The 25,007-nt window shown below is 41.1% G+C and overlaps 1 protein-coding gene across 15 annotated transcripts in view; it reads right to left on the bottom strand.

Annotated features, from left to right (window-relative positions):
- The window catches only part of KALRN (kalirin RhoGEF kinase), a 671,401-nt gene that overhangs the window by 81,296 nt on the left and 565,098 nt on the right, over nucleotides 1–25,007 (bottom strand). For 10 of the 15 annotated variants that reach the window (XM_043473173.1, XM_043473172.1, XM_043473176.1 and 7 more), the window contains 2 exons: nucleotides 1,907–2,190; nucleotides 387–491 (listed from right to left, as the gene is read on the bottom strand). In XM_043473173.1, coding sequence (XP_043329108.1) covers nucleotides 387–491; nucleotides 1,907–2,190 — 389 coding nt within the window. The remainder of the gene's footprint in view (nucleotides 1–386; nucleotides 492–1,906; nucleotides 2,191–25,007) is intronic. The other 5 variants (XM_043473170.1, XM_043473174.1, XM_043473187.1 and 2 more) reach the window with 1 other exon arrangement.

Here is a 25,007-nt window from a genome sequence, read left to right as displayed (position 1 = left end):
GGATGAGGAAAACCATCAACTAAAACATTGGTTGAACAGTTATGTACAACAGAACAATCACAACCTAGAACCATCTCAGCTTCCTCTTTGAGACAAGTAGTTTCTTTTGGGATCTGCTGTTTCCAAAGAGAGAGCCATTATCCTTCATCAGCAGGACCTCATACTAGGCAGATTCTCACTTTGAGAATTCTCGCTTTGAGAACCCACCCCTACACTGCCCAGAATGAAGTTAGTCCCCACGGCCCAATACAGACGGAATCTGCATCATCTTGGAATCATGAGGTATAAGAGATAACAAGGGAGAGAGAGCATTACTACCCTCACCACACACACTAAACAAAATCACATTTCACACATGGCTCTTTCAAGTGAGAAAAAGATCCTACCATTTCGTCCTGCGTGGGGTCGTTGTCAAAGATCTTCATAGGCGGGGGGAGGGGTGTGTGTGACTCTTCATCTGCCTCATCTTCACCCCAACCTTTCTTGCTCTTCTAGAACAAAAGAGCAGCATTAGTCACTGTTTCCTGCAGTTAGAGATGTCAGTTGGTTCAGGACTTGGGATTTCTTAAAAAGCAACATATGATACCCTCCTCTCTCAACACACTCCTATTTTTCCCTGTATAGAATGGGCACCCTTGTTTATCTCAAAGGACAGTGAGGACCAAACGGGGGAAAACACACACACATATGAAAGACATCTACCTTACTGATTAGCCAGGAAAAGAAAAGGCTGAGACAGTGGTTAGAGAGAAACCAACATTTTAAGTTTATGAACAACGATTAAACCACAATCTAAATGTCACCAGGCTCTGCTGTCATTCTCAGAGGAAGAAAAAGCAGATAGCCTAAAACCACAAAAAGAGTCTGATTTCATATCAAGAAGAATTTCTTAGCCATATCAGTGACTAGAGTAGGTTAGTTTGCCATGTAAAAGAGTTATCTCATTCCATAAGCAAATACCCTTTATATTTTGACCACAGAATTGCAGCTTTGGAAGGGATATAAGAGATCATTGGCCAGTCTGACCATCAGGTCAATAAGGGTCTCTCCGACTGTTATGTGAGGTCATATGCTCTCTCAAACCTTTCCAATATGGATGTTCATTTGTTTTCATGAAGGCCCATTTCATTACTAGTTGAGCTTCATTAAAGGCTGAAACCTTGCCTACTGTAAACCTTCACCTGGTAAGTATAATACTCCCCTCTGGAGCAACCAGTTGTCTACTCCCTTTTATATACGGCACTGCTCAACATACTCGAAAACAGTTGTAATCTCAAAAGACAGTCCTTTTGTTCTCCAAGTGAAATGATCTCCATCCTTTTATTCTTATTCTAAGCAGGCCTAGCAGGAACTTGCCTGGTAGTCCAGTGGCTAAGACTCCATGCTCCCAATGCAGGGGGCCAGCGTTCAGTCCATGCTCAAGGAACTAGATCCCACATGCCACAACTAAGTGTCCATAGGTCACAACTAAAGATCTTGCCTGCGGCAACTAAGACCCTGAGCAACAAACCAAATATTTTAAAAATAAATAAATAAAAGTCCTACCAGGTTTTTTGTAGTCTTTAGTAGAGACTGGGGACTTGGTGACCACTGGCTCCCTACGGGCCTAGACTGCCATCTCCAAAGGGTGGGTGGAGGAGGAAGAGGGATAGACTGGGAGGTTTGGGGTTGGCAGATGCAAACTATTACATTTAGAATGGATAAACAACAAGGTCCTACTGTATAGTGCAGGGAACTACATTCAAACTAGGTATCTTGAAAATACCTAGGCCCAAGAAGACCAACTATGGGGAGTTAGAATCCGGCTAGTTCACAAACCTTGGTGAAGCACACCTCTTGAGGCACCAGGAGTGAGGCATGTCAGAAGCCCCTCCTGATGGAAGGCTCCGAGGCCTCGTGTAATTACCTCATCAGCGCTATCTCCCTGAGGGGTCGTCTCATCCCCAGGCTTGGGAGATCCCAGGTCGAAGCTCTTCCGACCATCTCGTACTTTCTTCTGCTTCTTGATGTTTCCGTCTGCTTTCCCACTGTTAAGCCGGCGCACGGGACTCGTCAGCCACTTCTTCAGGGTGTTGGTGGAACGCTTCGGCCCAGGGGAGCTGTGGATGGAGTTCAGGGATGGTTGGGCCTGCAGGTTGGCCACTGACTCGGACTTGCCTCCGTTTTCACTTGAGGAATGAGAGTACGCATCTGAGGAGAAAGAACAGATAGACAGCTGTGTCAGGACACTTAAGGTAGGCTGCCAGCCTGGGAATAAGAGATCTCAGCCTCAGGAAGCAGGGCACAAGGCAGAATATCAAGGCCAGCTGCAGATCCTGGTCAAGGAAACCCCCCTGTTATCAGATGGTAAGAGCTAGCACTCAATCCACAGGTGCTGTGGATACAGTTGTAGTAGAAGACAAAGACCCCTGCCTTCATGGGAAAAAAAAAAAATCAAGCCTCTCAGTGAGATTCATCAACTGATACCAATGTCATAAAGCACTGATGAGTATTCTAAAGTTGCATAAGACAGATTTTATTTTCAAACCCCTTATCTAGTTACATACAGAGAGAGAGAGACAGAGCGAGAAAGACAAGAGCCAAAGAGCAAGACAGAACACGCAAAATGAAGATAAATGCGCAAAGCAGTATATGATTGATTGCCAAAGGGCTGGCATGGACTCTAGACGATACAGAAACAGAGTTCAGAGGAGGGTCAGATCAGTGGAGGCAGCAAGACTGGTCTGAAAAGCTTTAATGGAAAAGATGTGTCTGAATAGAAGAGAATTCCAAAAGGGGGAGATGGCAGGAACAAACGTACAGAGGCAGGAAAATGGAAAAATAAGTTAACACAGCCCTTAAGTAGATCCTTTAAATGAAATACAGATTAACAGAGAAGGAAAAATTGGACAGAAAGAAGAGTGAAAACATTTAATAATAAACTAGAGGAGTATGAACTTTATTGTGAGACTCTACTGGGAAATGGGGCGATAAAAAGGGCTTTTGTTTTTTAATTAATTTGGTAACTACATGTAACATAGCCCTGGGAAGAAGATTAGAATCCAGTAGGCCACACTAGGACACAGCGAGGACAAAAGAAGGAATGTGAGGCATTTCAAAGCAAGATGTGATAGGGCTAGTATCTGGATGACACATCAAAGGTGAGTTGTCTCTTTTGTGATGCTGCTTCTCAATGGCAAAGGTCTTGGGAGAACACCTGACCAGTTTCACATCACCCCTGATGGGCCCTCTTACCCTGGTACCAGTTTGCATGCTGGTATTTACACAGAGTATTGCTGTGACTTTTCACATCCATTTGTCTCAAAGACCACATCATCTTTTCCTATAATGACTTTATCTGAGACCCAGACTAGAGGTCTAATCTGGCCTTGGAGGCCCTACAGCCTAGACCTGCCCAATACATTCAGTATAAAGCCTTAAAGTGAATCAATGCTTTTGCCAATAGAGAGCTGCCTCCAGCTTCTATAACTGGTGGATCTCACAGGCACGTTCAGGCTCTTGACCCTGTGGGAACTTCCTTGGCTATGGTCAGAGTTCTGTGCATACTCTGGAAAACAACGGCAGAATATCTGCATGCAGAAGCATTAAAAATTGAGCTCCTAAAGCCCCTTGGTATGAAGGAACACTCAGAGGGTTGCTCAGCTCAGGGACTATGTGGGGATAGACTGGCTTGGTTGATGTCCCTTTAAGGACAAAGTTGTAATCTTATCTCAGACAGTTCTGTGTTGGCTGTGGTCTTGGTTGTGTTGACATTATTTCTGAAGTGTTTGGTATGGGTCAAACTCTTGTTCTCAGAAGCCTGGTTGATAAACATCTCAGAAGCACTGGTAGTGGGCCTCTTATCTTTCTGTTGATAAGCTGCAAAAGCTTTCCATTCACCATACCCATGTGATACCACAAGGCTCTATTAAATCCAAGCCTTCAAAACTTTAGATATGATCAAGTTAAGTCAGCAGAGCTAGAGGCCCAGCTACATTAATTGTGCCTGGTACTACTATGCAGACAGATGACTGGATACATTTTCTGTTCCACGGCAAACCACAGGCTGGCTTTGAGATTCAAGAATGCAAATTTTGACTGACCATTCTTCTTCTCTCTCTGTCATCTGGTTCTGCTTTGGTACATTCTGAACAAATTAGTGGCAAGTGGACAGATTACAAAGTACAAATAAAAATCAAGAGTATTCTCACTTTTGTTTCAAGTTTATTCTGTGTAAACAATTAGGGCCATTCAACCACAGCCCACATAAAAGAGAATTCAAGAATTGGAAGCAATCTCTAATTTGTCATCTATAGTTAGGGTCCTGTATTGAGACAGGGCTACCTCTAAATCACTTTGAATGCAAAAGAATATGGCATCATTTAATCTCAAATTTATACTTAGTTTATTGCTACTTCAAAGAATAATTGGCACGTGATGCTCATCCTATCTTTGAAAAATGGATGCAATGAGCTGTTTGAGAATTTATTCTAGTACCTTTCCAGGCACAACAGTTAACTGACTGATTTGTAACAACTACAACAGTAATACTGTTATCTCATCAAATCTTTCCAAGCTGAGATAGGTACTATTTAGTAGGATTGTGATTTTAGGAAATAGAGTGTTCCAAGAAACCAAGGGTCAGTGTTGGTAAGTGGCAGAGAAACAAAATTTATACCTAGATCTGACTCCACTACACATATATTTAATCTTAGTCCAACATCTGTGTTTATACCATGTATTCTTTCAGCCTCTATAATTATTGTAAAAAGGAACATCAAGTTGCTAGTCTATGCAACATTAATACAATATAAATATACATTTATATATAATTTATGTTACAACATTTCAATGATGAGAACAATCTCAGTCTCACTAATTTTACAGATAAGGCAAGGAAAGCTTGTATTTGGGAAGTCCATGGTCATAGATCAGTTAGTCATAAAGCTAGGACCAGAATCCAGGCACCTCTACATCTCTCCAGGGTTCTGAACTAATGCTTCCTCTTTAGCCTTGAGGTATTAAAAACTGCCTCATAAGGTTGATATCTGGCTTTAAGTCACTGGGAAGACAGGTAATGTGCAGGTAATAAAGTTCCTTGGTATGTCCATCCTTTCTAGATCAGGAAAAAAAAAATATTCTGAGGTTGATTTTACTATGAGATATTTCTAAGACAGAAAAAAATATATAGAAAAAAATTAACATCCAGGTACCTACCACCTAGGTAGGTAGACAATTTTTTCGTCTAAGTCTAGACAATTTTTTTTCCCATATTTGCTTGTTTTTTAAATCTTTCTTTTAATTGAACTATAATTGATTTACAAAGTTATGTTGGTTTTAGGTGTATAGCAAAGTGATTCAGTTATACATATGTGTGTGTATATATATATCTATATTTTTTCAGATTCTTCACTATTATAGGTTGTTATAAGATGCTGAATATAGTTACCTGTGCTATACAGTAAATCCTTCTTATTTGCCTAATTTATATACAATAGTGAGTGAAAGTCGATCAGTTGTGTCCAACTCTTTGCGACCCATGGACTGTACAGTCCACGGAATTCTCCAGGCCAGAATACTGGAGCGGGTAGCCTTTCCCTTTTCCAGGGGAATCTTCCCAACCAGGGATCGAACCCAGGTCTCTTGCATTGCAGGCAGATTCTTTACCAGCTGAGACACAAGGGAAGCCCATGTAGCCCATAAACAGTAATGTGTATATGCTAATCCCAAACTCCCAATTTATCCTCCACCTCCTTTTCCGTTTGGTAATCATAAACTTGTTTTCTATGTTTGGAGTCTGTTTCCATTTTGTACATAAGTTCATTTATATCATTTAAGATTTCATATGTAAGTGATACACTATGGTATTTGTCTTTGTCTGACTTACTTCACTTAAAATGATAATCTCGAGGTCTATCCATGTTGCTGCAAATGGCATTATGTCATTCTTTTTTATGGATTAGTAATATTCCATTATATGTACATTATGTGTGTGTATATATATACATACACACACTATATCTTCTTTATTGATTCATCTGTTGATGGACATTTAGGTTGCTCCCATGTCTTAGCTATTAAAAATAGTGCTGCTATAAACACTGGGGAGCAGGTATCTTTTCAAATTAGAGTTTTCTTTGGATATCTGCCTAGGAATGAGACCACTGGATCATATAATAATTCCATTTTTAGTTTTTTAAGGAATCTCCATATCATTCTCCATAGTAGCTGCACCAATGTATATTTCCAACAACAGTGTAGAGGGTTCCTTCTTCTCCACATCTTCTCTAGCATATGTGATTTCTAGACTTTTTGATGATCGCCATACTGATCAGTGTGAAGTGATGCTTCATTGTAGTTTTAATTTGCATTTCTCAAATAATTAGCAATATTGAACACCTCTTCATGTGTCTGGCTGTTGGCCATCTGTATGTCTTTGGAGAAATGTCTATTTAGGTCTTCTGGTCATTTTTTGATTGGGTTGTTTGTTTTAATATTAAGCTGTATGAGCTGTTTGTATATTTCGGAGATTAATCTCTTGTTGGTAGCATTGTTCATAAGTATTTTCTCCCAGTTCATAGTTGTCTTTTCTGTTTATGGTTTCCTTTGTTGTGCCAAAGCTTTTAAGTTTAATTAGGTTCCATTTGTTTATTTTTGCTTCTTTTCTGTTATTCTAGGGTAGAGAGCCAAAAAAAATATTGCTGTGATTTATGTCAAAGAGTAGTATGCACCTACATTTTCCTCTAGGAGTTTTATAGTACTGTATTTGGTCTTATGTTTAGGCCTTTCATTCATTTTGAGTTTATTTTTGTATATAGATAACATTCTAATTTAATTCCCTAGCCACCTCTCTAGACTGCCCAATTTCTTCCTTAATATCTTAAGAAAAGCAGACATGATGCATGGTCACAGAACACATTCCAAAGCTTCGCCGATGACTAGAGAATTCTTGACACCAACATTCATCTCTTAATGATATTTTGTTCAAGCAGATTAAAAAAGAAAACTCTTTCAGTATAACTGGCATAATTTTCCTGCCTTGATTATATGATTCAAGAATAATCCACTGGTGCCTACTTAATGGATGGCAACAGAGAGATGGCAGCACTGAACAGACATTCAAGTCTCTGTTTCTTCATCCATAAAATGGACAGATTAGACACAATGCATTCAAAGTCTTGCCCTACCACTGCATAGCTCTGTGACTCTGGGCCAATTACTTGATCTCTTTCTATCTCAGTTTTCTCATCAGTAAATGAAGATAACATTAGTATCAACCCTAGAGGGTTGTTATTAGGATTAAGGAATAAATATTTGTGAAGTGCTTATAACAAATGTTATACTTCCACTGGAAGTACCATCTAAGTTAAATAAAAAGTAATAAAACCATAACTATCTCCCCTGGTTCCATGTCTGTGATTCTACTCTGTATCTTCCTTCACTACATCTGTATGTTCTTCTAAAGGCTAGACCAGATAATGTAAGGCCATTTTTAACCTCAAAGTGCTATGCCTCATGAAAACAAAGAAAAACTTAGGGCTACCAGTTGATATTCTGTGCTATTCTCCCTCCCCACTTAGAATAACTTACAATCAATGCCTGAAATCTCACTGGAGAATAAGGAGTCACATTCTTGGGCTACCAGGTCATTGCTGTCCGCCCTCCCACCATTAAGAAGTTTAAGCAGTATAGGTTACTCCCTGGAGATGACACATGCCTCTTTATCTACAGGTTATCCCTCAGAACAGGCGCTTCTGATGGGCTTGATGACCAGGCAACTGAATGGCTGTGAATATTAGGGTCTCAGATAATATCATGGGGTTGGGATAAACATATCAACCTTATTGGTCTAAGCCTTGAGAGAAAGATTCCATAATTTTAGGTATTTAAGTATCATGTTTCTAAGCACCACAGGAGATGAGAGCTGTCTGCTTGACAGAAAGATGAAAATTGGAATAAAGCCCATGAGAGTTTACATACTTGAACACATCCTAATAAGTCTACTGTCTATGTTGTACATTCTTTTAGTTGGGTAACCTTTCATTATTAACCAAAATATAAGATATTTGTATACAATAGGGGTAGTGACTGAATATACTAGAAATTTTGTTCATTTATAAATTAAATTTTCTTCCTGAAATGTTTTGCCTCATATTTATTTCACTTTTAACATTATACCTAAAAAAGAAAAGCGTCTACTCTTTTTTTGCTCTAGTGTAAATTTTGTAAAACTATTCCGAAAGAATACATTGTGTATAAGTCACCAAAGAATGCAAATTTAGGATACAGCTGCATCCACAGATCTGTCATCTGCCAGCTTTCTAATCACAAAATACCAGTTCAGCTTTCTTTCCACTGATCTCAAAGTGAGTTGAAAGTGAAGGACCACAACTCCTAGACAAAAAGAAGCCAGTTCTATTAGTTTTGTGTGTTTAATAGCTCCAAAGACCAGGAATGGTGTCCTTAGAAGGGCTAGGCTGGGACCCCAGAGTACACACATGTACAGATGGCACCCAAGGTTTTGGTGGGTTACAAGTGCCCCAGATGCATAACTCACTAAGCTGGCCCACCATTTTATACACTGATTTCACGGGCACAACTCAAGGAGGAAAACTCATTTCAATCCAGTCTTTTGCAGTTCAGTGACAGTATTCAATCACATCCCAAAGGCAGATGTGATTCGTAATACATATATACAGTATGTAATTCACACACTGTATTATGTAATTGCTAAAAGATTTGGAGTCTAGTTGTTCTTTTTAGTCATACCTCATCACCCACCCTCTAGATGGACAATAGGTCTATAAAATTCTTGCTGGTATTCATCATAATATTGTTTTGGAAGTTTTGACTCCAGTAGCTGAAATCAGAAGAAATCACAAAGACTCCTAAAATCATTAGATATTTACAAAAAAGTCCTTTAAACTCCTTTTATTTTGTCTTGCTTCAGCTCCAATGATACAAGAATAATTGTAAACTCATTCTTATTGCTCTCAATATCTTGAGTTATATATAATGTGAATGCATTCAAATACATCTGTCTATAGAGATTAGATATGCCCAAACATTTCTGTTTTCTTTGGCTTTCTATAAATAATTTACTTAATATAAAAATCATAAGTATCACACCCTTTTTTTTCACACTGGAAATTGCACGTCTAGAGAAGGGTGTATGACAGGAAGGTCAAGGGTGAAATTCTCTGGGTAATAAATCCATAAATTCAATTGTTTATATGCACGGAGAGCACAAAACCTACAGCATTAGTGTATCCTTCATGATACAACAGAAGGGCCCTGGCAAGTCTTTCAGCAGAATGTTTAGCAAAATAGTCTCCTGGTTGCACTTTCAAATGAGGTCCTGAGGCAAGGCACCACCAGTTCCTGACATGGTTGACTTCCTTGAAAACCACGTGGTTGCCCGTCTTGGTGTCTGGGCCACTTGGTAGCAGAGGAAAGCTGCTATGGTGACAGCAATAGGACATGTGGGAGTGGGAGAGTCAGCCTGTCCAAAAACTAGGTAACTTGTTGCCCTTGCGACTGCTCCTACCACAACCTTAGACTAAAGCTGGCACACAGCCTGGCTCGGGATATTCCTTCCCTCACCTCTTAGCCTGATTCAAGTCCCAAAAGCATAGTGCAAACCCCTGCTTCCTGCTTATTAAGTCATAGCTTTTACACACTTAGTTCAGGAATTTCTTCTCCAATGAGTCCCTTGCCAACTTATCATTCTTCACCACTCTACTCAGGCTATTTTTATGCTTTTTAAAATAAAATTTTAACATTCAGATCTCTATGATTTATAGTATCTGTCTTATTTTTCTCATTAAACTAAAAATACAAAATGAAGGTCCACTCTGAGCCTCAAAAGCACATGGTTTTGGGCTCTATTTTTTTAAACAATTTTTTAAAATTTTATATTGGAGTATAGTTGACTGTAGTAGCTTCCCAGGTGGCGCTAGTGGTAAAGAACCTGCCTGCCAGTGCAGGAGACATAAGAGATTCGGGTTCAATCCTTGGGCTGGGAAGATCCTCTGGAAGAGGGAATGGCAACCCACTCCAGTATTCTTGCCTGGAGAATCCCATGGACAGAGAAGTCTTGTGGGCTATAGTCCATGGGGTCACAGAGTCGGAAGTGACTTAGCACATGTGATTGACTAACAATATTGTGTTAAGTTTCTGAACTCTCTCTTATGTACTTTCTACTTATTGGTCCCCTTCTCTTCTCTGCTGGTCCTATCCTGGGAGCATGTGCACAGAGATCTGAACTACAGGGACAATTCCAAATCCAGCGGCACCCATATAGGGCAGGAATTCTTTTCATCTTCAAAGCCCCCTGGGACGTTAGCTCTTCATATTGGGATCTTCTCTAACAGACAAAACAATCTCCACGAGGGTGAAAAGTCAGCACCCCTGGCTCTAATATAGATGAAATCTTTGGAATTCTGTTCTAATTCAGACCAGATCTCCATTGACCACTGCTGGTTGCTTCAATGCCCTGTCCCCACACTTTCTACTTTGACTCCTGGTAGGATGCCACTAGATGCAGAGTCAAATAAGATTTCCAACTGCTCGTTGTCAGGTTTCCTTGGCCTCAGTTTCACCTGTGTAATCTCTCTGAGCCGGAGGCAGAGGGAGGAGAGACATCAAAGGGCACTGAGGCCATCCCCTCCCCCACCCCAGACAAGCATCTACTTCTGCTTCATTGACTACACCAAAGCCTTTGACTGTGTGGATCACAACAAAAACTGTGGAAAATTCTTAAAGAGACGGGAATACTAGACCACCTTACCTACCTCCTGAGAAATCTGTATGCAGGTCAAGAAGCAACAGTTAGAACTGGACATGGAACAAAAGACTGGTTCCAAATTGGGAAAGCAGTACATCAAGGCTATATATTGTCACCCTGTTTATTTAACTTATATGCAGAATACATCATGCAAAATGCCGGGCTGGATGAGGCACAAGCTACAATCAAGACTGCCAAGAGAAATATCAATAATCTCAGATATGCAGATGATACCACTCTTATGGCAGAAAGTAAAGAGGAACTAAAGAGCCTCTTGATGAAAGTGAAAGAGGAGAGTGAAAAAGCTGGCTAACAACTGAACATTCAAAAAACTAAGATCATGGCATCTGGTCCCATCACTTCACAGCAAATAGTTGGGGAAACAATGGAAACAGTGACAGACTTTATTCTTTTGAGCTCCAAAATCACTGCAAATGGTGACTACAGCCACAAAATTAAAAGACACTTGCTCCTTGGAAGAAAAGTTATGAAAAACCTAGACAGCATATTAAAAAGCAGAGACATTACTTTGCCAACAAAGGTCCATTTAGTCAAAGCTATGGTTTTTCCAGTAGTCATATATGGATGTGAGAGTTGGACTATAAAGAAAGCTGAGCACTGAAGAATTGATGCTTTTGAAGTGTGGTGTTGGAGAAGACTCTTGAGAGTCCCTTGGACTACAAGGAGATCCAACCAGTCAATCCTAAAGGAAATTAGTCCTGAATATTCATTGGAAGGACTGATGCTGAAGCTGAAGCTCCAATACTTTGGCTACCTGATGCAAAGAACTGACTCATTGGGAAAGAACCTGATGCTGGGAAAGACTGAAGGCAGGAGGAGAAGGGGATGACAGAGGATAAGATGGTTGGACTCAAATGGACAAGAGTTTGAACAAGCTCCAGGAGTTGGTGATGGACAGGGAAGCCTGGCGTACTGCAGTCCATGGAGTCACAAAGAATCGGACATGACTGAGTGACTGAACTGAACTGAAACATGCTACACCATGGCTGTCACAGGCTATCATACTGGCTCATATGATTAACTATTCCCCCTAGTTGGCTCTGGAAGTTAAGGGCTAAGAATTCTGAAGCTTGACACATCAGATCAGGCAAAAGTCAGTGAACACAGCTCTACTTCTCTTCTAAGAGCAAATATTCTAGATATTAGTTTCATCGATATTATTTTATCTCTGAGACTTGTCCACAGCCTCTGGAGAGGAAATGCACATTTTTTTTTTTTTCTAAACTGTGGAAAAGGAAACTCTCCTAAAAGGCTTCTGAATGGTTCAAAACAACACCACCAAAAGAATGTTGTAAAACTTCCCTAAACTGAGACTGAAGAAAGGATGAAACCTAAATACAGAGTTACTAGTATGAAATCTATTAGTGTCAAACTACATATTAGTCTAAAACCTAAATACAGAATTTTTGTTTAAGTAATGGTTTCTAGTTGTAATAGGGCAACGAGAATCAGCAGATCAGTAGGAACTGAGGTCACCCGGGATCTGTTTTCTTCTATATCATATCATGAGCACAAGGAACTCTTCTAGTTGTGACATGAGCACCAAGGCTGGGGAAGGTGTCTTCTTCTGGCTTCTTCTCCTCATAGGCCATCCTTCCAAGTGCCATGCCTGGCAAGGAAGCCAAATTCTCCTGGCAAAGAAGGGCCACTCCTGAGTCCAGGATGTATCCACACTACTGTTTTCTCCTAAGCCTTCAAATAAGCTCTCAGGTGGGCTTCCCTGGTGGTTCAGATGGTAAAGAATCTGTCTGCAATGCAGGAGACCTGGGTTCGATCCCTGGGTTGGGAAGATCCCCTGGAGGAGGGCATGGCAACCCACTCCAGTATTCTTGTCTAGAGAATCTCCATGGACAGAGGAGCCTGGCAGGCTACAGTCCATGGGGTTGCAAAGAGTCGGACACAACTGAGTGACTAAGCACACAGCACACACACAGGTTAAATGTAAGCTCTCTAAAATAGCCTTACCCTATTACCTAACATGGTAACATCTCCCACTTTTAGAATGTGTGAACATAAACAAGTTCAGCTCCAGTAATACACATAAAGCCTCAAAATGACATTATGTAAGTTACTGTATTTAACTGAAGACTCTCAGAGAATGACCAAGACTATCTTTCAGTTTTTCTGTCCTGCAAGCAGATTCTTCATTCACAAAGATTTCTGCAAGGATATTTCTCTTTCTATTCCTGTCGTCACTGCCCTAATTCAGAGATTTTAAATCCTCTTGTTTTAACTATGTGTTAATAACAACCTCCAAACTGGTCTCTCTGAAGCTACTCTTTTTCGCTTATCTATTTGATGTCTCTCTACTATGAGAACAATTCTATCGCTTTGGTCAAGTCCCCATTTAAAACTTGACTAACAAAGTCTAACTTAGCCTGCCATTTAAGGTACTCCATGGTCAGGCCCGAGCTCACATTTTCAGCTCTCTGAGCTTCCACTCTTTGATAATCCAAGGTTCTCAAACTGTGGTCACCAGACCAGCAAGATATCCATCATCTGGGTACTTGTTAGAAACGCAAAATCTTGGGTCCTGCTCCTGAGGTACCAGATGAGAAATTAAGAGGGTGGCCTAGCACTCTTGTGTTCTAAACAAGCCCTGCAAGTAATTTTGATGTATGTTAAGGTTTAGAAACAACTATCCTATATGAGCCATCTGCTTTCAGCTAATTATTCAGTTCACTGCTTTTCTCTTTGTTCAAACCATTCTGCAGCCTCTCGGCTTGTCTAAAGCCTACCTAGGAGTTCTTAGGTGACTAAGCCCAGCATAATACTCCGGGAGTATTTTTTTGGGAGTGTTTTTCTTGGAGTATCTCTCATATCATTCATTTGGCACTGATAAATGCTTGTTTATGTACTTTACCTCCCTAACTCTAAGGAATGTCCTTGAGGACAGAGATGTCCTCCATCTTTGTATCCCCAGCAGAAACCCTTTGGTTACAGAGGTGCTCATTAAATAGCTGGTGATGAATAGCTAAAGACAAAGCAAAAGAATTCATTGGAGTCTGATTATTTTTAGACCCAGAGACCTCTAAGAAAAGGTTGTTGAGACCTCTAAGACCTCTAAGAAATGTTGTTGAGGTGCTCATCTCTTAAACTTAGCAATTTGACTATCCATGTAGGCTAGTGCTTCCTGTTCCTTATGATGTTCAAAGTGTCACCCAATCAATTCAGATGGGTTAAAGAAACTACCTGTTTCCTTTCTGCAGGACTTCTAGGAAACTTTAATATGCTAATTAGCATGCTCATGTAGATGACTCTTCAAAGGGAATATTTACCAAATTCTATTAATATGTTATAGAAAGCAGGGTTGTTAGCATCCTTCTTGGCTATTATTCCATCTCAGACTGGAATACAAAAGGTGAATTGGATTCCTGAGGATGGTATCCTGAAAACTGGGTTGACAGTCAAACTCAAAACCTATGAACACCAAAGCAAGAGATAAGTTACAGTCCAGCCCAGTTATTTTTGACTATGTACTATCACATCAGGGTCTATGCAGGAGCCAGTGGGAAGCCTGACCTGGATTCAACTTATAATGTGCCCTTCAGTAGTAACCTTAACCAAAGGTAACCATGCCAGGCTTAATTACAGAGGGGGAGGGAGAGAGCTAAGCAGGGTGCTGCTGGAACATTAAGACTTTAATTACGTGCTACTTAACTGCAAATGTCACAATGGAAATTCTCCTAGGGAACCTGAGGCAAGACGAAAGAGGAAGGAACTACATATCTGGAAGAAGTAACAGGTGGTCAGTGATTGGGTTTTCAGGGTCATTTTTTTGGAAACTACATTTGTGTGTGTGTGGGTGGGTGGTGTAGGAAAGAAACTGTTAAGATTTAGGGTTTCCAGGAATTAATACAACTTGAGACCCTGCAGTCTTAGCCTGGCCCTGTCTTCCCTAAGGACCTGTGCCAAGTGAGTTTTCCTCTAGGGCCTTGCTACCTGGCTTAGAAAAAAGCAGCAGGCAAACAAGACTGTGTTTAGTCTGGGCGTCCCAACCAAGCCCAGCCTCTCTGTCTACATTCTCCCCTATGTTCATCATTCAGCAGTGCCCTCATGGTTCTTTCTGGCCTCTTTGGGCCCAGAGCACAGATGCACGCTAAGGGTACACTAAGGGAATGCGTCCTCAGGTTGGTAAGTTCACTAGTATCAACCTGGGGTTGAGTTCACGAGTGTGATCCGATTGGCGTTATTTCTTAAAAAATTATTTAAACATAATTTCAGATATAGAGAAAAGTGCCAAGATCTTGTACAAAGTATTCTTATATCTCCTTCACCCAGATTTCCCAACTAATAACACTCTACCACTTGCTTTTTCTTTTCTTTCTCTTTCCAAACTGTTGAGAATAAGTTACAGAGAAGATTCCCCTATATCCCTAAATACTTCAGTGCTGTTAGTTGCTCAGTTGTGTCTGATCCTTTGCGGCCCCATGGTCTGTATCCCACCAGGCTACTCTGTCCATTGAATTCTCTAGGCAAGAATACTGGAGTGGGTTGTCATGCTCTCCTCCAGGGGCTCTTCCCCAACTAGGGATCGAACCCAGGTCTCCTGTATTGCAGGCAGATTCTTTACCATCTGAGCCACCAGGGGACACTGATACTCTACTTTGCTTAAATGTTGCTAATCATTCCTATAACATGCTTTATGGAAAAAGGTCTTATCTTTCATGACTTGGACATTTTTTATGAGTATAGAGTAGTTATTTTGTAGAATATTCCCTTAAATGGGGTTTGCTGGATGTTTCCTTAACATTAGAGTGAGCATTTTTGCAGGAATAGTCCTGAACATGATGCACCCTTATCAGGAGATGCATAATATCTATTAGATCCAATTCTAGTGATGTTAACTCTGATCTCCTAGTTATGGTGAGATCTGTTCCTGGCACAATTTTCTAATCCATCAAATTAAACTGCAGATATGCTTAGTCCTGGTGCTTTCAAAGTCTGGTATAAACCAACTATAAATGATATTTGAACATAATTCCTAGGTAAAATACTCAATTCCACTCATGAAACAATTTCCTGATCACAAATGTTGTTGTTCAGTGGCTAAGTCATGTCTGACTCTTCACAACCCCATGGACTATTGCATGCTAGGCTCCTCTGTCCTCTACTATCTCCCAGAGTTTGCTCAAATTCCTGTTCATTGAGTCAGTGATGCTATCTAACATCTCATCCTCAAGAACCCCATGTATGTATGATGACAAGAGCCCCATGTCATGTATGATGACAAATATGACAGAATAATTTTCTGTTCCACTGAAAACAGATTGAACAATGTATAATCAAAATAGAGATTTTTGCTAGAGGCTAGAACTAGATTTTGTTAAAATTTTGTAAGTTGTGCTTTATTTGACATGCTATTTAAAATTGATTTTAGCCTTGTGGGTATATAAAACCAGTCAAGCTGAAGTTTCCACATGAAACTCACATTCCTAAATGGGCCCAGGAGTTCCTTCTGTTGCTGCTGCTGCTAAGTCGCTTCAGTCGTGTCCGACTCTGTGCTCCCTCATACACAGCAGTCCACCAGGCTCCTCTGTCTCTGGGATTCTCCAGGCAAGAATACAGGAGTGGGTTGCTGTTTCGTTCTCCAATGCATGCATGCATGCTAAGTCACTTCAGTTGTGTCCAACTCTGTGCGACCCCATGGACAGCAGCCCACCAGGACAGAATCCTCTGTCCACAGGATTCTCCAAGCAAGAATACTGGAGTGGGTTGCCATTTCCTTCTCCAGGAGTTCCTTCCATAGATCTCAAAACTGTCCCTGAAAATGACATTGGGGGTTTTGTAAAGAGGCAAAAAATTCTGACTAGCTCTGTTGATTATTTACAGTATTTTACTAATAAGTACAGAAATATCATCACAACAAAGAGCACAGGTTGCTCTAGTCTTGAATGTGTGAGCTGACCAGTTGAGAAAGCCAGAGACTAAAGAATGGAAACATGATTCTAAGATACTGGTAGACAGCAAGCCATTTCTGTCTTCATAAGTCAGACTTAAGAGTGTTAACCGGTGGGAGAAATGGCAAGTGAGTGTTGAGAGAATGATCACTGAGAACCTTAGCTGGCCCCAGGGGCACAGGTAAAGCTAGTTAGGGGCTATGTTGGGAACATACAATGGGAACTCTGGAAGGGTCACTTCCTAATTATACCACATAGGCTATTTGCATAACTGGGTCCAGGAACTTTAACAGGCATTCCCTGCCTTTCAGGCAGGTGAGACAAGCTGACACCTTGTCCTCTAGCCACAAGCTGGTTCTTAAGACTCACCAGTAGTATTTCAACTTCCCTTCTATCAGCAAAAATATCCGAAGTGCCCACTGGGCTGCTAGAGAACAGAGCGCTTACTCATATAGGGCAGGGGCCAAAGCTCAGATGTCCTTGGGGATTAATAGGAAAGATAAACATGAGAAGAATTCAGATATTCAAGAGAGGCATGGAGTGGCAACATGGAGAGTGCAAGTCTGCTAGGGACATTCATATTCATGTTTTAAGAAAGAATCCAAACACTCTGCTGCCAAGTAACCACATATCTGAGACCAAAGGCCCAAAGGCTGCTACTCTGCCATGCCTACCCAGTGGTGACAAAGCCATCTCCTCATTACTACAGCTGGAACCCCCAAGCTTCTTGATCATTAATGACTGGGGCGGGGTATCGTCCAGTGCCCCCGATATCCTGGAGATAGCTTCTGCAAGAAAAGTTACAATCGGACTATTTCCCTAAGAATGTCTTTTTCCTAGAAGACTACCTAGATGCTGCCCCACTATGAGGGCTCTTTTATTCCTTAAGAGCCTTGGGTCCTGTAAGCTCAATTTATATTTGAAGATAAGGTTTTATTATTCTTTCATTAAACAAATGTCTACTGAGTGCTGTCTATATGCCCAGCACAGTTCTCGATTCTGGGCAACACCTGTGAAGAAGACAAAGCCCCTGACATTAGGAAATTGATTCTAGTTGGGGATGGCAGTGGGGTCAGAAAATAAATTAAGAAATGAATTAGAAAAATTTCCAATACTCTTGAGCAGCATTTAGAGAATTAAACTGGCTAATGGGTTGGAGAGGGCCTGCATAACTTCTTCAGAGTGAACAGCTGGTGATAGTCTGAGAAGTATGCTGAGACCTGAATGATAAGATAGAACCAGTCATGTAAAGATGAGGAGAAGACCTTCTGTCAAGGGTATAGCCTACGCAGAAATTCTAAGGCAGAAAGGAGTTTAGAATGCTCAAGATACTTGCAGGAAGTTCATGTGGCTGGAACAGGGTTGGTGGGTGATCCTCGTCCATGGGAGGATCCCAGGCAAGTACACTGGAGAGGGTTGTCATTTCCTTCTCCAGGAGATCTTCCTGACCCAGGGTCAAACCTGCGTCTCCTGCATTGCAGGCAAATTCTTTACCACTAAGCCACCTGGGAAGCCCCACTTTTAAGAGTACAAACATAAATACATGTACATGAAATTTCAAACGATACCATAGAATATTGTAGGGTAAAATGTCCTCCATTCCTAATTCCTTTCCTACTCCCCCTTAGCCCAGTCCTACTCTTCTACCTTTTTAGCAACCATAGTGTGTAGAGTGTGCAGCTCTCAGACTAATATCCATGTACACAGACAAAGCACAAAGTAGTTCATACTATACAGCTGACTGTTTCTATACATTTTTTAAATTGTGGGAGATCTTCCCATGTTTGTGTTTTCTTTTTTGTTTTAGTGGTTGCACAGTATTCCACAGTAAAACTGTACCACAACCAATCCCCTGTTGAAAACCATGCTGCTGTCCATCTTCTTGTTGGTTATTAATAAAAACTGCCACTGAGCATCCTGGGACAAATGGAGAACTTCGCTATGGTATACTCCTATAAGTAGGTTAATAAAGACATATACATGTTAAGTGTTTAAAGATGCTGTGAAATGGCTCTCCAGAAAGACTGCTGCTGCTGCTGGTAAGTCGCCTCAGTTTTGTCCGACTCTGTGCGACACTATGGACAGCAGCCTACCAGGCTCCTCTGTCCATGGGATTCTCTAGGCAAGAATACTGGAGAGGGTGGCCATTTCCTTCTGCCCAGAAAGACTGTATCAATTTATATTCCTACCAGTGTATGACTGTCTATTTCCCCTGTTCTTACCATTAATTTTGTTCACCTGAAGGGTTAAAATTTCTTACTTTTATTTGTATTTCTCTGATTTCTACTGTTACTATCTTTTCCAAAAGTTTACTTTTTTTTAGTCCTCCTTTTTACTTTGGCCCATTTTCCTACTGGGATGTCGCCTTTTTTCTTATTGATTTCTAAGAACTCTTCATACATTCTGTATATTAATTTTTTGCCTAATATGTAGATTACAAGTATTTTCTCTCAGCCTATTGTTTGTATTAACTTCCTTTAGAGTGTCTATTAAATTCGCCTGAAATCTATCTGGAATTAATTTTTATGTAGAATGTTATTTGAAGACATCATTTACCTTACTATTAAAAAAAATTTTTTTTGGCCATGCTGAGCAGCATGCGAGATCTTAGGTTCTCAACCAGAGATCAAACCAGTTCTCCATGCAATGGAGTGTGGAGTCTTAACCACTGGGTTGCCAATAAGTCCCCTTACCTACTCTAGCATCAGGAAAAATATTTTAAACTTCAAAAGAACCTGTTTTCTATTTATCTCATAAGCTTTCATATTTTATAAATCAAAATCATGGACTTGGTTAGCAGATAGGACTTTGAGAAAAGATTAAGCAGCAGCCTTACCCCACATCTCACAGCCTGAGCATCTTCATACCCTGTGCATGCCCCACCCTGTGCAGGCACTGAGCTTGCCAGACTCGTGAGAGACAGAGCTCAGGCTCTGGCTCTTGGGGCAGTTTCCGTGCTCCTCTGGGTCACATGTCAACAGTAAGGTTCCCCATTGAAGAGACGATACACTCCAGTCTAAATATCGCAGAAGGCCCAAGTTTAAGGACCTAGGAATGCCCATATAAGGACATTATAGTCACTACTCCAAATCACAATTTCCCCCATGCAAACACTCCAATAAATGTGATTTTATTTATCTGTTTTAAGTTTCAATATAGGTTCAATAAGTAGTTACAATGAATGCATGGACATAGTAAGTCGAATGTTTAAATTATTTGTGATGGGGATAATATGAGTCAGCAGGGCACTGAGATGATAAAGAGGGTTAAAGTCAACAAGAAGTAGATTTTCCAGTAAAGCCTCATGAGAGATGCTAGAAGCTGTAGCAAGAATAACATACTGAGAGGGTGTGTTTAAGGGAGGAGAGAATCTCAGTCATGTGTGATGGACAGCTGGGGTGGAAGGGTAGGGAGTGGTGGAGGTGGGGCCAACTGCCACTCTGCTCTTGGATGTTCTGACATATCACGCTGTCATGGGTGAAGCACAGAGGCTGACAAACACCTGTGAGTGAATATGCATCTTTATTAAACATATGAACCAAAAAACCCTGAACTACTGAAACTCTGTAACTGGGAGTGAAAAACTGATGCAGCACCTGTAGTCACTGCAGCTCAATGGGGTGGGTCACAAAGAGCCATCTGCACTGTCTCATCCAACCCCCCTCAATGACTGTGACCATGGATATGGTAGACAGCTGACTAGGTTAGAGGTCAGGTAGGTCCAGAACAAGGAGAAGCTGCACTTGCCACTCTGCCCCCATCAACCCCAAGAACCACAAGGGCAGGTGGAAAAAACAGTCTAGAGACCTGCTTGACATAAAATCTACCATTTTAACCATGTAAGTGTACAACAATGCTGTGCAACCATCACCATCATCCACCTTTACATTCTGTATGTTCTCTACTGAGATCTTACAACATGACAAATACTCTAATCATTTTACTTCCAGTCTTGTGTAAGGTTTGCAACACTGCACATGTATAGGTGTTATTATGATGCTCATTTGATACCAAAGATGTGGCATAGAGAGGTTAAGCCCTTTCTGGCAAGTTGCAGAGGTGCTAAGTGACAGAGCCAGTATTTAGGGTAGGTATGCAGAACTCTAAAATCTACACTCTTACAGTTTTGAGCTTCATTTGGATGAAGGACCACGGTATAAGTGAGAGTGAAAATGTCTTAATGCATCTATTATCTGCACACACAAAAATGAATTTAAAATTTTCTAGGTCAAATTGCAAGTGAGGAAAATCTGAACTATTTCTAACCCCAAAGAATGGAAATTGCACAGTACTCATTCTATTTAATAGGATAATGTAAGGATCATAAAAATATTTATAGGGCTTTCATGAGCTCACCTGCAAACTACATCTCCCAAACCTATTTTCTACCATTAAGCGCCTCATCTTTCAATTCTACTATCACAAGGTTGTGCAGAAACAACTTCTGTGGTTCAGGACAAGCAATAGAGCCCAACAGTGACACCAGGAGTGGCTTGCCACAGCCCAGTGGGTGACCTCCATGCTCCCACTCTGGAGAACACACTGTTCAAAGCATAGAGAAAGCCTGAAAAATGGAAAAGCAATCTTGATAAGACTATTTTTTTTTGTCCTTATCATGAGTTTTTTGTGTTTGCCACCCATGCGTCTCTTGATTGTTTCAGAAAAGGGATCTCTTAGTAGTAGGATCCCAGTCCAGAGCACACCACCCAGAACCACACGTGTGAGTTGAAGTTGTTCATCTGCCTTATCCTGGTGATGCTGTGAGAAAGACCTGCTCAGAGACCATTGGGTCCAATCTGAGAACAGGTTTTCCTAGCTTGGTATGATGTATTATTCCACGGGATGGGACAGGGTTAGGAGGGGGGTGATCCACAGATAGAAACCACAGGGTAAAAAAAAAACCCAAAACAACCTTTATTTCCCTCTAACTCTCATCAAGTTCAAAGTCAAATGAGGCAACTTTTACTTTAAAGCAATCTGACAGGCTAGCAGAGGGGAATTGGAGAAGGAAATGGCAACCCACTCCAGTGTTCTTGCCTTGAGAATCCCAGGGACGGGGGAGCCTGGTGGGCTGCCGTTTATGGGGTCACACAGAGTCGGACATGACTGAAGTGACTTAGCAGCAGCAGCAGCAGCAGCAGCAGCAGAGGGGAATACTGACTTTCTCTGAGACAGAATCCCATAGTTAGGATACACATTTTCAATATCTATGCTAAGGAACAGCAGAGATGGATATTCCATTCCAAAAACTGGCTGGGTTGGGACTTCCCTGCTAGTCCAGTGGTTAAGAATCCTCCTTGCAATGTAGGGGATGTGAATTCGATCCCTGGTCAGGGAATCATGATTCCACATACCGTGGAGTTACTGAGTCCGTACACCCCAGTGAAGATCCCACATGTCACAACTAAGACCCAATACAGTCAAATTAAAAGAAAAAACTTGCCAGGGTCCACCCCACAGGTCAGACACAGTTGGGCCTGTAGGCAGCTCTCCTGTGCAGAGGCGACCCCTGCACAGTCCAGGACCCGTGCGCAAAGACAGGCACAGGAAGGAAGAAGGGATGATGGACACCGTAGGGAGAGCTACACTTTCAGTTACTCAAGTTAACAGGGGGCTCTGGAGGTGAATTCTAATGGTCTCACCAGGAGAGGTCTGTGAACCCTATGGAAGAATTCAGGAGTGTCAACACAAGAGAGCAGGAAATTAACCACAGTCAATCACAGGCTGCCCTCCCTACCAGGAGAAGGCAGGTGGAACACACAGGGTTCTGGAAGGGCTGTGATGACTAGAAACAGCCTCCCTGAGACAGTTGATACTATTTTAAGAGACAAACAAGAGTGACTGTGGTTAAAGATAATCACAGTCAGATGTTGGCAAAAGTAGACAAACATTCTAGGCCTCTGCTATTTAGGGTATAACAGTTTGTGCATGCGTGTGTGTGTGTGTGTGTGTGTGTGTGTACCAGGCAATGCTTAGGTTAAGAGCTTTAGCAGCACAGGGTTTATATATGCAAATAAAAGTAGTACCCTGTAAGAAAAAGCTGCTTCTGGAACTGCAAACCTATCCCATAGTTTCAGAACACAATATGGAACTGTACCAAATTCCAGCACAGTAATAAAAAATATAGAACTTGATACAAGGATCAGAATCAAGCTGGGCAGGCAGTAGGGTAAGTGGGAGACAAGAGTAGAACAATGAGAAGAAACCAGGACTCAATTTATTAACCACATGCTCTTGGGAAAATTGTTTCATCTGTCTGAGCTCCAGTCTCTCTTATGTGAAATGTGTAGGCTGACTCCCCAGAGAACAACAAAGGGGAGGCTGTAGCAGCACCTGGCATCACTTCCACAGACACTCCCTTTCGTTCCCAGACCCTACCTCTTTCCCCATGCTCTTTCCTTTGCCCAGCTTCCTGGATGAAGAGCATCTCTCCTGACCCTTCAAGACCCACTCCCCATGTTACCTCTTCACAGGCCTTCCTTGCACACAACCTTACTTCTCCAGAAGAGCTGCTGGTGCTGTCCTCTGAGCACGCCCAACAGAGGAGGCAGAGGGGCTTCACTTGTCCTTAAACTCACTGCACTTTCTCATTAGACCAAACGGCCTACAGGTCAACAGAGAGGATATCTGCTAGCTGCCTCCCCAACACCCAGTTCTTTCTTTCCCCTTCACAGGAGCACCTCAGATTTCCCAGCTTTGTGAGTTGAAACCCTGTCCCTGCTCAATCTCCAGCCCCACCCCCACCTCAGGGGTAGGTCCTAAAATAACTGGAATATTTTATTCTCTGGGCCATGGGGATTAAGTCAAAGACGATCACATGCCTGACTCCACATAGGCCCAAAGAAAATCAATTTTAGAGACTTTTTACTTCCTCTTTCTCACTGAACATAAAGGTCTGTAAGTTTTATTATTGGTAAAAGTAATCTAAATCTAACCAGTAATATATTTGTTTAATAACAAAAATGTTAAGTTTCTTTGTTTAAAAGTGAATAATGTGATTTTTTATTACAAGAAGCTCTGACTGGCTGCTGATGACAGAGAGGACATTTCTGAGCCATAAATGGAAGATCAGATATGTACCAGAGCACAGCAGATAACTGCAGTAATTAAAGGAACACATTCAAGATGATCAACTATGGACATGAATACAGGATAATGGCACAAACTAAACAAATAAATATAAAGGTTGTTAGAGATAACTTGCTGAGAAAGCGCTTAAGAACCCAACACACTGGCCTCCAGGTGCAGGGAGGAGACCTTTATAACTCTTAAGAAAAACTGGTACCCTGAATCAGCCCTAGGGCCCACCAGTTCAGCAACTTGTTTTGAAAATGGACACTCCCAGGGATCAAAAATTGGGCAAAAAGGCCATTAATTAGAAGTCTAATAAGTTTCAGGTCTGCTTTCCTGGAAAGCTTTGAAAAATGTTTACTAATCCTCCATCCCACTTAAAGGTCCATCTCAAATTACTGCCCTATAAGACAGAGAAATATCTAATAATGAGAAAGAATATGATTGTTCATAGCATTTACAGAGTGCAGTCTATGTGCCAGAAAGCCAAGACTATATTAGGAGATACACTCCAGTTAATACCTGTATTTTTTCAAGTATAAAGATGAAAAAATTAGCATAAAGAAGTAACTAGACTAATGCAGTTTAGTAAATTCTAATGACAGGATGAAAACGCAGTCTGACCCCTCTAATAACACTTCCCTTAGAGACCTGAGCTCAAAAGAGAATTGCCCTCAAAATCCTTCTTGTTTACTTACAGAAAATGACAGATGAGAACCAGATAGCTAAATGGCCCATGTTCCCTTCTGAGTCAAGTCCCTGTTTATAAGACTAACTGAACATTGTTACAAAGTGCTAGAATCACAGCTCCAGAAGCTTTGCGATCTGGTTCTCCTCGCAAGTACAAGCTGGGGCATCTCAGAAAAACATACTCCATGTAGCCTCTCCAAACCTGCCTCTGTTAGAGATCAAACAGAAAAATAAGACTTCCCTATTTGAGTCACAATCTGATACCATTCTAAAAATGTCACATATGTATGTATAAAGTTTATGGTATAGGATGCTAATCATGACTATAAACACCAATTGGAGGTGTGACTAAATTATAATAAGAAATATTTTACAAACCAAGCCAATTTCAATCCTTTGCATTTATACATTTTTAGTATAAAAATGTGCAAAGCTATTCCAGTATTATGGACACTGTCTCTGGTCCTGTCTCTGAGATATGTACATATTGGTATATAAAAAGACACAAACCTAACAAAGATACACTCCAGACAACCAAACCAGGGTGGAAATCTATATAA

Source organism: Cervus canadensis, chromosome 7 (assembly GCF_019320065.1).
Source record: "Cervus canadensis isolate Bull #8, Minnesota chromosome 7, ASM1932006v1, whole genome shotgun sequence".
Lineage (NCBI taxonomy): Eukaryota > Metazoa > Chordata > Mammalia > Artiodactyla > Cervidae > Cervus > Cervus canadensis.
This window is presented reverse-complemented; position numbering and strand designations above follow the sequence as displayed.